Source organism: Podarcis cretensis, assembly GCF_951804945.1.
Source record: "Podarcis cretensis genome assembly, chromosome: 13".
NCBI lineage: Eukaryota > Metazoa > Chordata > Lepidosauria > Squamata > Lacertidae > Podarcis > Podarcis cretensis.
The window spans coordinates 7,889,683-7,902,959 of record NC_137182.1 but is presented as its reverse complement, the minus strand read 5'-3'; the positions used below and the strand labels follow the sequence as shown (position 1 = coordinate 7,902,959).

Below are 13,277 nucleotides of genomic sequence, written 5' to 3'. Positions count from 1 at the left end.
TTTCTTTATTGTATAGTTATCCTTAGAAATATTTCACTAGCTAAATTGATGCTGTGCTTGAGGCTTGTCTGGTACCTTCTTGGGTCCCAGCTGAAGTGCCCTCCGAGAGGATGTTTTCTCCCATTAGGGTTGAGCCAGCAAATGAAACGAGCTTCAATCCATACTCTGGGGAGTACATAGATGCCTTCATGTCCTCCTTCTGTATATCCTTGCCTTCCAGCCCAGGGAGTTTTCTCCTACAATATAAGATGCACTCTAGACTATGTACCTTCCAAGGACTCTCCTTTCACTCAGATCTAGGGACCCCTCTCCTTGGATTCTGTGCTCTGCCTTCTGCTCTGCACCACTTCATCCCCTTTTGAGGCAGCCTGGGAGATGGAGAAAGATGTCGTCTCCATTCCCCACCAAAACGAGGACTGCAAGCTTCTCACCCTCAAAAGGTCTGCTGTGCCAGCTGTCATAGCAAGGTTGTTATGGCTTGCAGAAAAGTGGCAGGTGACTTGATAAGGAGTGATATAGTGAAAGCCCAGCTCAGTAACAGTGGTTGGAGAAACAGAGTCTTCATTTTCCTCTCATCTGTAAAAGGCATTATCTTGTTCACTTGAAGAGCCTGGTGGGGTTTTGTGGCACAACAGGTGACAGCAGCGTTATCAAAGAGATTGCACATCCAACTAAATAGCTGGGATCAGCAGAGACTGAGTTGGCTGCAAAGCATTATGACATCACAATGGGGACTGTTTCTCAGCCTCTGCTGTTGCTAGGCAAACTTTAAAAGTGCATTTTCTTGAAAAGGAGAATAGTTACAACAATTCTTGCTCCTCTGTTGAGTATTTTATCTACTTGGCAAAATTTAAATACTACCAGATTATAATAAAACTCCTGAGTGGTTTACAAAACCACAACATTAAAATTATCAATATGACCATTAAAAACATGTAAAAACATTAAAAAGTTAATTAAAACCAACAGTTGTTTATTATTATTATTATTATTATTATTATTATTATTATTATACCCCACCTTTTCCCCTGACAGGGACTCAAGGCAGTTTAAAGATTAAAACAAAAACAGCTAAAAACTTAGGGGGGAAACCAATGACTAAAAAACAATTAAACATGGATACAATTAAAACTGTATATATGCGCATAATATATATATTAAGACCATACAAATAATTATAATAAAAACAGCATGGCGCCTGCCCCTTCATTAAAAGCAGTGAGTTCTCAAAATCCTGGTGGAACAAGGAAGTCTTCACCTTCCATCAGAAAGACATCAGTCTAACTTCTCTAGTGACTGAGTTTCAAAGTCTGGGAGCATCCACAGAGAAGGCCCTCTTTCACCTAAACTAAAAAGCCTAAAAAGATTAAAACACATGCCAACCTTCGACGTGCCTGAGCAGCCTTTTACTAAACCAAAAGTGTAGGTGCTGCCATACTAAAATATTGATTTCTTACAAGTGCGCAACAAGTGTTATGTGGCACATGTAACAGGGAAAGTTCTGGGGATCAAAGTGGTCAAGTGAGCATATATGGGGTATGGAACTTAATGGGAATTATGGGACAGTGTCTGGAATCTGAGAGTTCAGAGAGCAGCCCATGCTGGAGAAGACCCCAGGGGTTTATGTCTGATATTGCTTGAGGGAGCCAAAGAAGAACAGGAAAACCTGAGGGGAATCTCAGCAGCAACGTGATGGAGTAGAGGAAAAATTCAGGGAGACTTGGGTTGAGTAAGAATAAGGCAGGTTTCCCCAACCAGGTGTTGTTGGGCTACAGCTCCCAATTGGCCATGCTGGGTGGTGCTGATGAGATTTGCTGTCCAAAACGTTTGGAGCACTGTAGGTTAGGGAGGACTGAACTAGTGAATAGGCAGGTGCTAGGAGTGCTCACTGGAAGGACAGATCCTGAAGCTGAGGCTCCAATACTTTGGCCACCTCATGACAAGAGAAGACTCTCTGGAGAAAACTCTGATGTTGGGAAAGATGGAGGGCACAAGGAGAAGGGGACGACAGAGGACAAGATGGCTGGACGGTGTTCTCGAAGCTACTAATATGAGTTTGACCAAACTGTGGGAGGCAGTGGAAGACAGGAGTGCCTGGCGTGCTCTGGTCCAGGGGGTCATGAAGAGTCGGACACGACTAAATGATTAAACAACAACAACGTCCCTTGCTTTTTCCTGTAGGACTAATTGCAGGCATTAACAGTCATCAGCAGGTTTATCATACCCATTGAGTCAATCACCCACCTCCTACTACCCTTCTGAGAAAAACCTTACCACACCCTCCCACTATATATAAGGGTCTGTTGACTTCTGTTTCAGTGTATTTGAAGAAGTGTGCATGACCAAACTGTGGGAGGCAGTGGAAAACAGGAGTGCCTGGCATGCTCTGGTCCATGGGGTCACAAAGAGTCGGACACGACTAAATGACTAAACAACAAGGAGCCAGGAGAAGCCCTCTCTACTGGAAAGGACTTGTCACAAAGTCAGGGCAGCAGAGTGAGGAGGGACTACCAGTGTCAGGCTTCAGGGAATCTGCTCTCCCTCCCTCTTGGCAGGCTGCCAGTAATGGAAAGACAAGAAGCTCTTACCAAGGTCTTTTATTCCATATTCACACAGAGAGATGTAGAAATGTCATCTCTTGGGTAATGGCATCACTCCAAGTAATCTCCTCCCCCCTTCACTTCTCAGTCATCAACAGCCCCCAGCCCCCTTACGGTGTCTGCTTAGGGACAATTGCCTCTGGGCTCTCTGCTCTCCTACTTTCATTGACCACCTGGTTCTGGGTGAAGGGAGGTCTGGAATGCTCTCTAGTGATAATGTGTCAGCCAGCTGTTCCTGCTCTCCTTTTCCCATTATTTCCCAGCTTTGCCCCTCTTCTATCTCTGAGCTGTGACCCTCTGCAAACCACCATTGTAAATCTATACCAGGCTTCCTCAACCTCAACCCTCCAGATTTTTTGAAACTACAACTCCCATCATCCCTGACCACTGGTCCTGCTAGCTAGGGATCATGGGAGTTGTAGGCCAAAAACATCTGGAGGGCTGCGGTTGAGGAAGCCTGATCTATACTGTCCTCTTCTCAGGAAGATTCAGGAGAAGGGGGGGCGGGTCTCCACAATTCCTCCTCTGATGTCCAGTCCCTGACAACCAGTTACCAGAGCACCAGCAGCCAATAAACAGATGTGTGTATCTGGTCGGGATCTGTTGTCCCCATTGTGCCAACTATTGTGGAGACAGTAGTTCATTTTGGTATATCCTTTCATTATCTCTATGTTCTCATTACAGGGTTGCACTTTTTACTGGGGGTTCACGTCTTGGCTTGCTTACTACATCAATCACCCGCAGTACACTCCTCCATGTAAGTAATGCAAAGGGCACGTGTTGCACTAGGAACTTGTCTCGCGCTACAAGAATTGGCCTATAGAGTTTGAGGCCTAGGACCCTCGTACTTATGGGACCGCCTCTCCTGGTATGTCATGCAGAGGACCCAAAGGTCCATGAATAATAATAACTTAAAGGTCCCAGGCCCTAAGGAAGCCAGACTATCCTCCACCAGGGCCAGGGCTTTTTCAGTGATGGCTCCAACCTGGTGGAATGCTCTGTCCCATGAGACTAGGGTCCTGTAGGACTTGATCTCCTTCTGCAGGGCCTGTAAGACAGCGCTATTCCGCCTGGCCTTCAGTTTGAATTAGCTTGATCCTCTATTCCCTTTTCCCTTTCCTCTTCTATGAAGAATCCCTTTCTGGGACTACACATTTAAATTCTTCCCTGGTCTCCTTGCTGGCCCTAGTAGGACCAACTTGGCCAGTTAGCCCTGGTGATCATTAGATGTCTACTGACTGGGTCCCCCCCCCCCAAAAAAAATGACCCCCTGAATTTTTTAATTTTATTGATATTGATGCTGCATTTTATGTTATATTTTATGCTGTTTTTAAGTCACATTTTAATCAATGTTTTATATTTGCTGTTAGCCACCCTGAGCCCAGTTTTTAAAGCAGGAAGGGCGGGGTATAAATAAAATTATTATTATTATTATTATTATTATTATTATTATTATTAGGGGCTGTTTTTCCTTTTTTCAAGTCAGGATTTCAGAATTCCACACCAAAACAGGATGGAAATTTCCAGCAACATTTCAGATATTAGATGGGAAAGGAGGGAAGGAATGCAGAGGTCTAGGTTTAGAATCCAACCCAGTGAAGGGTCAGTAAAAAATACTATCCCCGTGCTGAGGAGAGAATCGGAGTGGATAAAATTCCCCACTCTAGAGAATTGACAGAGGATGATTTCAGACCATATTGTAGTTGGGGTGTAACTTTCCCTCATCCCAACAAGCCCCCAAAGGTAAAATTAGTTGTGAATTAGGAGACCTTATACATGGAAATCAATATATTTTCATAAGATGCTGACAGCGTTTTCTGTCTCTTGGAGCAAAACATGCAGGAGCCATGCAGAGACATGGAGAGAGATTGCATTGATATCCCACAAATTCTGGATTGTACCACTTTATTATAAAAGCGGGAGGCTGTTCATATGCCTTGCATATTATAATAAACTAATACACGGGGAGGGGGGAGGTTAAACTAGCCCCCTCTCTGACATTCTAGTTTTAAAACTAATCAGATTCTCAGTCAGATCGAGAGTAGACCTTCCTAAGATGTGCTAAGGACAGTATTTCACCACAGCTTCTGAGGAAACTAGAAATGAAGAGAACTCGGCTCTGCTAAAAACTGCATTGAGTGTATACTATTGCATTCAGAGCTTTGTTGTAGCATCTCAGACTTCAGTCTCTGTCATGGAATTGCTTGCACCCCTCTCCATTTCTTAAGTTGCATGATTGAGGAAGGGCAGTTTTGGTGAGGGTTCAAAGGCACCAAAGGCACCGCCAGGCCCTGGCATGTTGTTAATAATAATAATAATAATAATAATAATAATAATAATAATAATTTATTATTTATACCCCACCCATCTGGCTGGGCTTCCCCAGCCACTCTGGGCGGCTTCCAACAAAACACAAAAACACAACAACTTATTAAACATTAAAAGCTTCCCTAAACAGGGCTGCCTTCTAAAAGTTTAGTAGTTATTTTTCTCTTTGACATCTGGTGGGAGGGGGTTCCACAGGGCGGGTGCCACTACCAAGAAGGCCCTCTGCCTGGTTCCCTGTAACTTGGCTTCTCGAAGTGAGGGAACCACCAGAAGGCCCTTGGCACTGAACCTCAGTGTCCGGGCAGAACGATGGGGATGGAGGTATACTGGACCGATGTCATCACAATGGGATGCTATAGGGATGCCATCACTGTGATTCAGGGTCTGCGGGACTTGATCCAATCTGGAGTTTAATTTAAATTCTGGGGTGACTGTCAGATTTCTAACAAATTAATATTTTTGCTCCAAAATAGTTTTTCTGAAATATTCAACCTTCTTTTGGAAACCTGTGGCAGTATAAAGCGTGTTCTCCAATAAATGAGAGCACGTGTTGCGGTGTGGGCCGCCGGGCCAGGCCTCTTGTTGCCAGGCAGGTTAATAGTTGTTGCCTGGCACTATGATTGGGTAACCGGGTTGCTGGGGCAAATTTTATGTTGCAAATTGGGTGGGTGGGACCATAGTCTTTAAATATTGGTGCACTCTGGTTTCTCTTTCTCTTTGCAGAGTGCATCGGATCACCCGCCCGCCCGCCCTCTTTCCGGTTGACCTTGCTTTGCCTGTCATGGGGTCGTCTGCTTTGGAGCAGGGGCCTAGTAGGAATTTTGCCATTTGGTGATTGGCTGTGCCATTTGGTTTTTGCCTACTACTCAGCAATTCGTCACAACTTGTAAGGTTGTGGTTAGGCATTGGTTATAATATGCTGGTGGTGGAGGGGTCAGGTTAGGCCGTGCCTGCCCCTCCCATTGCGCTGAAGGGAATTCCGTTAAAGGAATCCTGGGACTTGCCATGATTTCGTCCAATCCCTATCATGGGACCAGGGCTGCCCAATCCCTGTCATGGGAATCCTTGTCATAGGACCGGGCCAGCAAGCTTTTGGGGAGCTGCTGGGGTGAGCGGAGTGGGTCCGACGCTTAGCTTAAATGATCCCCAAGTTAGACTTTCCCTTCTACTGGCTACCGATCGGACCTCGGGATGTCAGTTCTGTCCCAGGCGGGGGGACAGATAGTCATAACCAATGTCTAAACAACCACTCACTGATTTTGTATTTTAATAAAGTTGTGGCCAAAATAGTGCCCAAAAACCAAAACTAGATTACGTGTTACGTGTGAAGTCATTTGAGGGGTGGCCTGGGGACCTTCACCTTCTTTATAGTCTTCTCTATAAAGAGACGTAGCAATAGAAGTTTCATAGTTAGGCAACATGTAAAATGAATTTGGTTCCTGCCTGAGTTTGCAAGGCATTGCTTCATAAGGAGAAGCACACATGAAAAAACTCCAGAGATGTCTAAAGATGAGGCTTCCAAGGAGAACAAGGCCTATTCACTACACAGTTTTACCTGTACTTATGTATCCCTCCGGATACGTAAACTTTGGGCTGCGAACACAGCAAACTGGAAGTGTATACTTCCGGGTTTCGCCACATGCACAAGAGCAGAAGCACCCTGCACACCTCACGCATACACAGAAGCAGTGCCTCCAGATACGGACTTTTTTTTTTTTTTAATAATATTTATTAAAGATTTTCAAATATAACAGAAAACGAAAAACATCCAAATTTAAAACCTTATTTTCATTGGCATCTTTCCAGGACTTCCCCTCCCCTCCCCCTCTTGTATTCCAATTCTTTCAAATAGATTCAACAAATTCTTACCCCAAATTTTAAAATTATTATCATTGGCCCAATTTTAAAAAAAAAATATTTTCCCATCCCCTAAAATCGACCTGTTCCCTTCCACGAGTTCCCCTCTTTAATATGCAATACAGATTAAGATAAACAGAAAGATAAAAAAAAGAATAAAATGTAATTTTTTTTAAATTTCTTTTTATTGAGTTTCTCTTACAACATACACAAAAGAGAAATAAATTAAAAGAAAAATACAACTACACATCGTACAAAAAAGAAGATAAGAAAAAGAAAAAAGAAAAAAGAAAGAACAACTAATGTACATGACAAATTTAAGTACATAGTTTAAATACACAAACTGACCTCCTTCCCTGCTGATTTCGGGTTTCTTAATTTAAAAATTTCATCTTCTACAGCTGGTATTGATTACTGATTTATACATCGTAAGTTTTATAACAGACCTGCTATAGTTGGTATGTTTCTATAATTTCCTTCAATATAGACCATAAATTTATTCCAATCATCAATTGACATTGTATTTTTTTGATTTCTAATTTTTTGCGTCATTTTTGCCAATTCGACAAATTCAAATAATTTTGTTTGCCAATCCCTCACCGTTGGTATATTTGTGCTTTTCCAGTTTTTTGCAATTAATATTCTGGCCGCTGCTGTTGAATATTGAAACAGGGTTTTATCTTCTTTCCTTATTTCTTCTCCAATAATACCTAATAAAAAGGCCTCTGGCTTTTTAGGGAATGTGTACTTGAATATTTTTTTTAATTCGTTGTAAATCAAATTCCAGAATTTCTTGACCTCCTCGCATGTCCACCACATATGTATGAAATTACCTTCTTTTATTTTGCATTTCCAGCAGGCCTTATTTCCGGTCTTGTACATCTTGTTTAATTTTACTGGTGTTATATACCACCTATATATCATCTTCTCTAGGTTTTCTCTAATTGCAACACTTGCCGTGAATTTTATTCCATCATTCCATAATTTTGACCATTGTTCATATTCTATGTTATGTCCCAGGTCCGTTGCCCATTTTATCATGACCTCCTTAATTTCTTCGTCCTTTGTATCCCATTCTAGTAATATGTTGTACATTTTAGATAATAATTTGGTTTTGTTTTCAATTATTTCGATCTGGAATTTGGATTTCTTTTCATTCATTCCTACTTTTTTATCTTCTGTCCATAATGCATTTATTTGATGGTACTGTAACCAGCCTGCTAATTATCCTTTTAGATCTTCGTATGGTCTTAATTTCCAGCTGCCTTCAGATCTTATCAATAGGTCTTCATATGTCAGTCTTTGCTCTTCCATGTTTACTTTTTTGATTATTAGGATATCTGTTGGGGACAGCCACCAAGGTGTTTTCCATTCCAAAAGTTTTTTTATTTTTCTCCCAAGCTTCATACAGTGGTCCTCTAATAATATGACTTGAAAACCCTTTGTGAACCTTCTCTTTATTTGACCACAGATAGGCGTGCCAGCCGAACCTATTGTTAGACCCTTCTAAATCTAATAAATCGGTATTTTCTAGGGTTATCCAGTCTTTAACCCAACATAGGCAGGCAGCCTCGTAATATAATTTTAGGTTCGGAACTGAAAAGCCCCCTCTCTCCTTTCGGTCTGTGAGTAATTTAAATCTAATCCTTGGCCTTCTCCCCTGCCATATGAATTTCGAAAGGGTTTTCTGCCAGTCTTTAAATATTTTAGGGCCTCTGATCACTGGAATATTCTGGAACAGAAACAACATTCTTGGGAGTACATTCATTTTTATTGCCTCCATCCTACCCATCCACGAGAGTTTAACTCTGTTCCAAGTATCTAAATCTTTTTTAATTTCCTTCCATGTTGTCGAGTAATTATCTTGGATTAAATTTATATTTTTTGGTGTGAGCCATATGCCCAAATATTTAATTTTTCTAGCCACCTTGATTTCGTATTGTCTCTCTAATTTTTCTCTTTCATCTTTTCCCAGATTCTTGATCATCATTTTTGTCTTTGATTTGTTCAATTTAAAACCGGATAGCTTGCCGTATTCCTCCAATGCCTCCAGTGCTTTGCTAATACTTTCTTGCGGCTCTTCCAAGGATAACATTAAGTCGTCTGCGTAGGCTTTTAGTTTATATTCCTTTATTCCTACTTTAATTCCTTGGATCTCTGGAATTGTTCTTATTTTGTTTGCTAACACTTCTAGTACCATAATAAATAAAAGCGGGGAGAGAGGGCATCCCTGTCTTGTTCCTTTTTTGATTTTAAATGAGTTTGTAAGGTTATTGTTTATAATCAGTTTGGCCGATTGGCTTGAATATATTGCCTCTATTCCTTTCATAAATTTGCCCTCAATCCCTGCTTTCTCCATAGATTTTATTAGGAACAACCAAGAAACGTTATCAAACGCTTTTTCCGCATCTATGAAAATCAACGCCGCCGGTATTTCATTATTGGTTTCCAAATATTCAATTATATTTATGATATGTCTCACATTATCTTTCATAAACCTGTTTGGGAGGAATCCTGCTTGGTCTTTGTGAATTAAATTTACTAAACAGTTTTTCAATCTATTCGCCATGATATCTGCAAAGATTTTATAATCATTATTTAATAAGGATATCGGCCTATAATTCTTAATACTCAATTTATCCGTATCCGGTTTAGGAATTAACGTGATATGAGCTTCTCTCCAGGACTCTGGTATTCTTCCTCCTCTTAAGATGTTATTCATAGTATCACAAGGCGCTGGTATCAGTTGATTTTCTAAAACTTTATAGTATTTGGCAGATAGGCCATCCGGTCCTGGGGCCTTTCCCAATTTCATTTTTTTTATCGCAATCTGGATTTCTTCTATTTTTATGGGTTTATTTAACTGAGTTCTTTCTTCTTCTGTTATGGTCTTCCCTCTGCAGTCCTCTAGATATTTTTCTATTTGAGTTGGATCTTCCTCTTCTTTCTTATATAGCTTCTCATAAAATGTGAGAAATGTTTTTTGTATTCTTTTTGGGTCTTCTTTCACTTCTTCCTCTATCTTTATTTTGTTTATCACATTTTGTTTTTGCCTTCTTCTCAGTTGCCAAGCTAATAATTTTCCCGTTTTGTTCGCTGATTCAAAATATTTTTGCTTCATTAACTTAATTTTCCATTCGATTTCTTGGTTTGTTAGTAATGAGTATTGTGTTTGTAATATTTTTGTTGTTTGTATGTTTTGTTCATCTTTCGGGTTTTCTGTTAATTTTTTCTCACACTCTCTTAGCTGTCCAAGAATTTCTTCTTTCTTTTGCTGTCTTATTTTCCTCTTATAATTGTTTTGTTGAATGAAGAAACCTCTTAGAACAGCCTTACTGGCATCCCAAACTACTTCTATGTTTGTTTCTGCATTGAGGTTCAGATCAAAATATTCCTTTAGGGTTGTTTTAGCTTTTTCAATAATTTCTTTGCTATCTAATAAGTATTCGTTCAACCTCCATCTAAAACCCCCCTGTGATATACCTTTTATTTCCAATGTTGTCGGATTGTGGTCAGAGAGGGTTCTCGGTAGGATTTCACATTTTATAGATCTTAAAGTAAGTTCCCTCGAAATCCAGATTTGATCTATTCTGCCCCAGCTTTTGTGTACTTCTGAGAAAAAGGTGAACTGCTTTTCTGTTGGATGCTTATGTCTCCAGATGTCTACTAAGTCCATGTTTTCTTCCAAATCTTCAAATGATTTCGGTAGCTTCCCTTGGTTTCCTTTTTTCTTTTCCGTTTGTCTATCGATTTCTGGTATTGGCACTGCATTGAAGTCTCCCAATAGTATCGTCCTGTTGTTTTCTAATTCTATTAAAATTTGTTCTAATTTCTTGAAAAATTCTAATTTGTTTGAGTTTGGGGCATATATGTTTACCACATTTAGTTTTTCCCCTTGGAAATTAATTTGCACCCCCAATATCCTCCCTTCCTCATCTTTGTAGATCAGTTTAGGTTCCCATTTTTCATTGACATATGTTATTACTCCTCTTTTTTTCTCTGCCGTGGAGTTTATAAATTCTACTCCTAATTTCTTATTTATCAGAATGTGTTTATGCTTTTTAGTTACGTGAGTCTCTTGTATACAGATTACATCCAACTTTTTCTTTTTCAAGACACTTACAATTTTATTCCTTTTGTTTTTTTCATTCGTACCATTTACATTCCATGTTAAGATTTTTAGGTTCATTGCTTCGTTTGTCTACTAATAAACCAGTGGGTTACCAATTTAGATTCGGGTGGTTTTGCTTTCTGCTTCTTCTTCTTCCTCTTCCGCTTCCTCCTCCCCTACTTGCCCTTCTCCTTCCTCCTCCTCCTCCTCTCCCTCCACTCCCTCCTCCCTCTGCCCCTTCACCTTCTCTTTTAGGCCTCCTCTCTCATCAGTATCTCCACTTTTCCCTCCATATCTCTCCTCCATCCTCCCAAGATCTTTTTCATATCTATGCAGAAATTTACCCACTTCCTGGCTTTCAGTAATCTTGAATCTTTTTTCCTTATAGAAAAAGGAAATCCCTTCAGGGAACTCCCATCTATGTTGTATGCCGTTCTTTTTCAAAGTATTTACTAACTGTTTGTACCCCTCTCTCTTACGCAGAAGCCTGATTGGTATTTCTTTAAAGATAACAATTGGTCTGCCTTCAATTATTAGTTTTTTTTGGTAACTTTCTCTTAGTATTGCATTTCTCATCTCTATCGATTTGAAAATCACTAAACAGTCTCCCGGAACCTTTTTCAATTTAGTTTGTTTAGACCTTATTTTTATTCTAAAGGCATTTTCTATTGTTTGTGCAACTTCCTCTTCACTAAGTGCTAACCAGTTTGCTAATTCCTTGATCATTTTTCCTTTAATGTCCTCATTAACTTCTTCTCCTACTCCTCTGAATTTTAGGTTTAGCTGTTTTTGTTTCATTTCCATCATTGCTAAGTTGTCCAAAACCTGGTCCTGGCTTCTACTCAATTCTCCAAAATTCTCTTTTAATTTTTCTGCCTCCTTTCTCTGATCTTTCATCTCTCTTTGTATTTTTTTATTTGAGTCTTCCAAGGTCTTTGAACGAGTCGTTAGTTCTTTTATCTTGTTTGACAATTCCCCTACCACGCCCTCTATCTTTTTGTCAATCGATTCCTGCATCTCTCCTAATTTTCTCTCCATATGGATTTCATTCTGTTTAAATTCCTCCTTTATTTTCAGCCATAGTATATCTAGATCTTTAATTTCCTCTTGTCGAGATGCTTTCCTCTCTAATGGTGTTCCTACTGACTTTTTCCCATTCTTTCCCGACATTCTCCCCACCTTCACCCTCCCTCAACCTTTATCCTCAATTTATACACGTGTTTAGTTTTCTTATGTCTCTCCCCTAGGGGGCGCACAATCTTAACCCACTTGATCTTCTGCGGAGGGGTACACTAGCCTTCTCTTGATCAAGTTAAGGCGATACTGTCAAGTTCAACCATCAAGTGTCCAATATCAAATATCAAGTGTCCCCCGCCTTTCAAATATTATCTAAATATATTAAGCTGTTTTCCTTCTTTATCTTTAAATCAGCCTTTCTCGAGTTGAAATGATATTGTCCAATTCTACAATCATGCGTCCCCCCACCTTACATATATTATCCTAATAAATCAAACTGTTTTTCCAATTTATCCTTATAGATTTCCAGAATCTAAGATTTTGCCTTCAAACTACCACCCATATATTTCAAATGCTTAATCAGACCAAATCAAAACCTATTAACAATATAGAAATATGGTATTAAAATAAAATCAAATTGAAAAGTTGTTAATCTTATGTGGTAGAGAAGGTATGAGAGAAGGAGACGAAATGGTATAAACGAGGGTTGGGAGTTGTGGGTATGTCTAATGTCCAGTTTTTGTTTTCAGTTGAAACAGTTTATTTCTCCTTCCTACGTTCACTCTTCGGCCACTTGTTTGGCTTAATCCATTTCAGCGGGGTGCAGACAATATTTAATAATCTATCTGATTAATGTTCTTTCAAAAGATGAGTGACTGTAAAAAGTTGGGGAAAGAAGGGGAGAGAAATGGGGGAAAGTTGGGTTAAGTTGGGGAAAGGGGGGGGAAAGGGAGGGGAAAGGAGGAGCGGGGAGTTCCAAATTTTTCAAGGTTCCGTGAAGGGGGAGGGCTTCCAGCTAAGTTTTCAGCCTCCCCACTGGAACATTCCAGTAAAGAGCTAAGCTGGAAAGAAAAATCAGAAGTCCAAAAGTTTTTATCCTTTGTGGAAGGGCAGGAAAATATAGCCCAGCTGGTTACTTTGTTAAAGAAGAAATAAATATTAACGAGCCATGTAAGATCAAGTCCAGCACCATCTCCCTCCAAACATCAGGGTGGGGGATGACAAAGTCCGAAATAAAAAAGAGGAAGGTAATAATCCAAGTTCTCTAGCTTTTTCTGAGTGATATAAATTAGAGTCTATAATCGGGGCTAGGAAGGAGAGGGGATAGATACTTATTCACACTGCAACAGGACTTAGAGTGTAGA

General features: G+C 40.1%; 1 protein-coding gene across 1 annotated transcript in view; it reads left to right on the top strand.

Moving 5' to 3' along the window:
• Positions 1-13,277, top strand: part of TECRL (trans-2,3-enoyl-CoA reductase like) — a 56,671-nt gene that overhangs the window by 21,756 nt on the left and 21,638 nt on the right. The window contains exon 7 of the mRNA XM_079949924.1: positions 3,285-3,357. Within this exon, the coding sequence (XP_079806050.1) occupies positions 3,285-3,357 (73 nt within the window). The remainder of the gene's footprint in view (positions 1-3,284; positions 3,358-13,277) is intronic.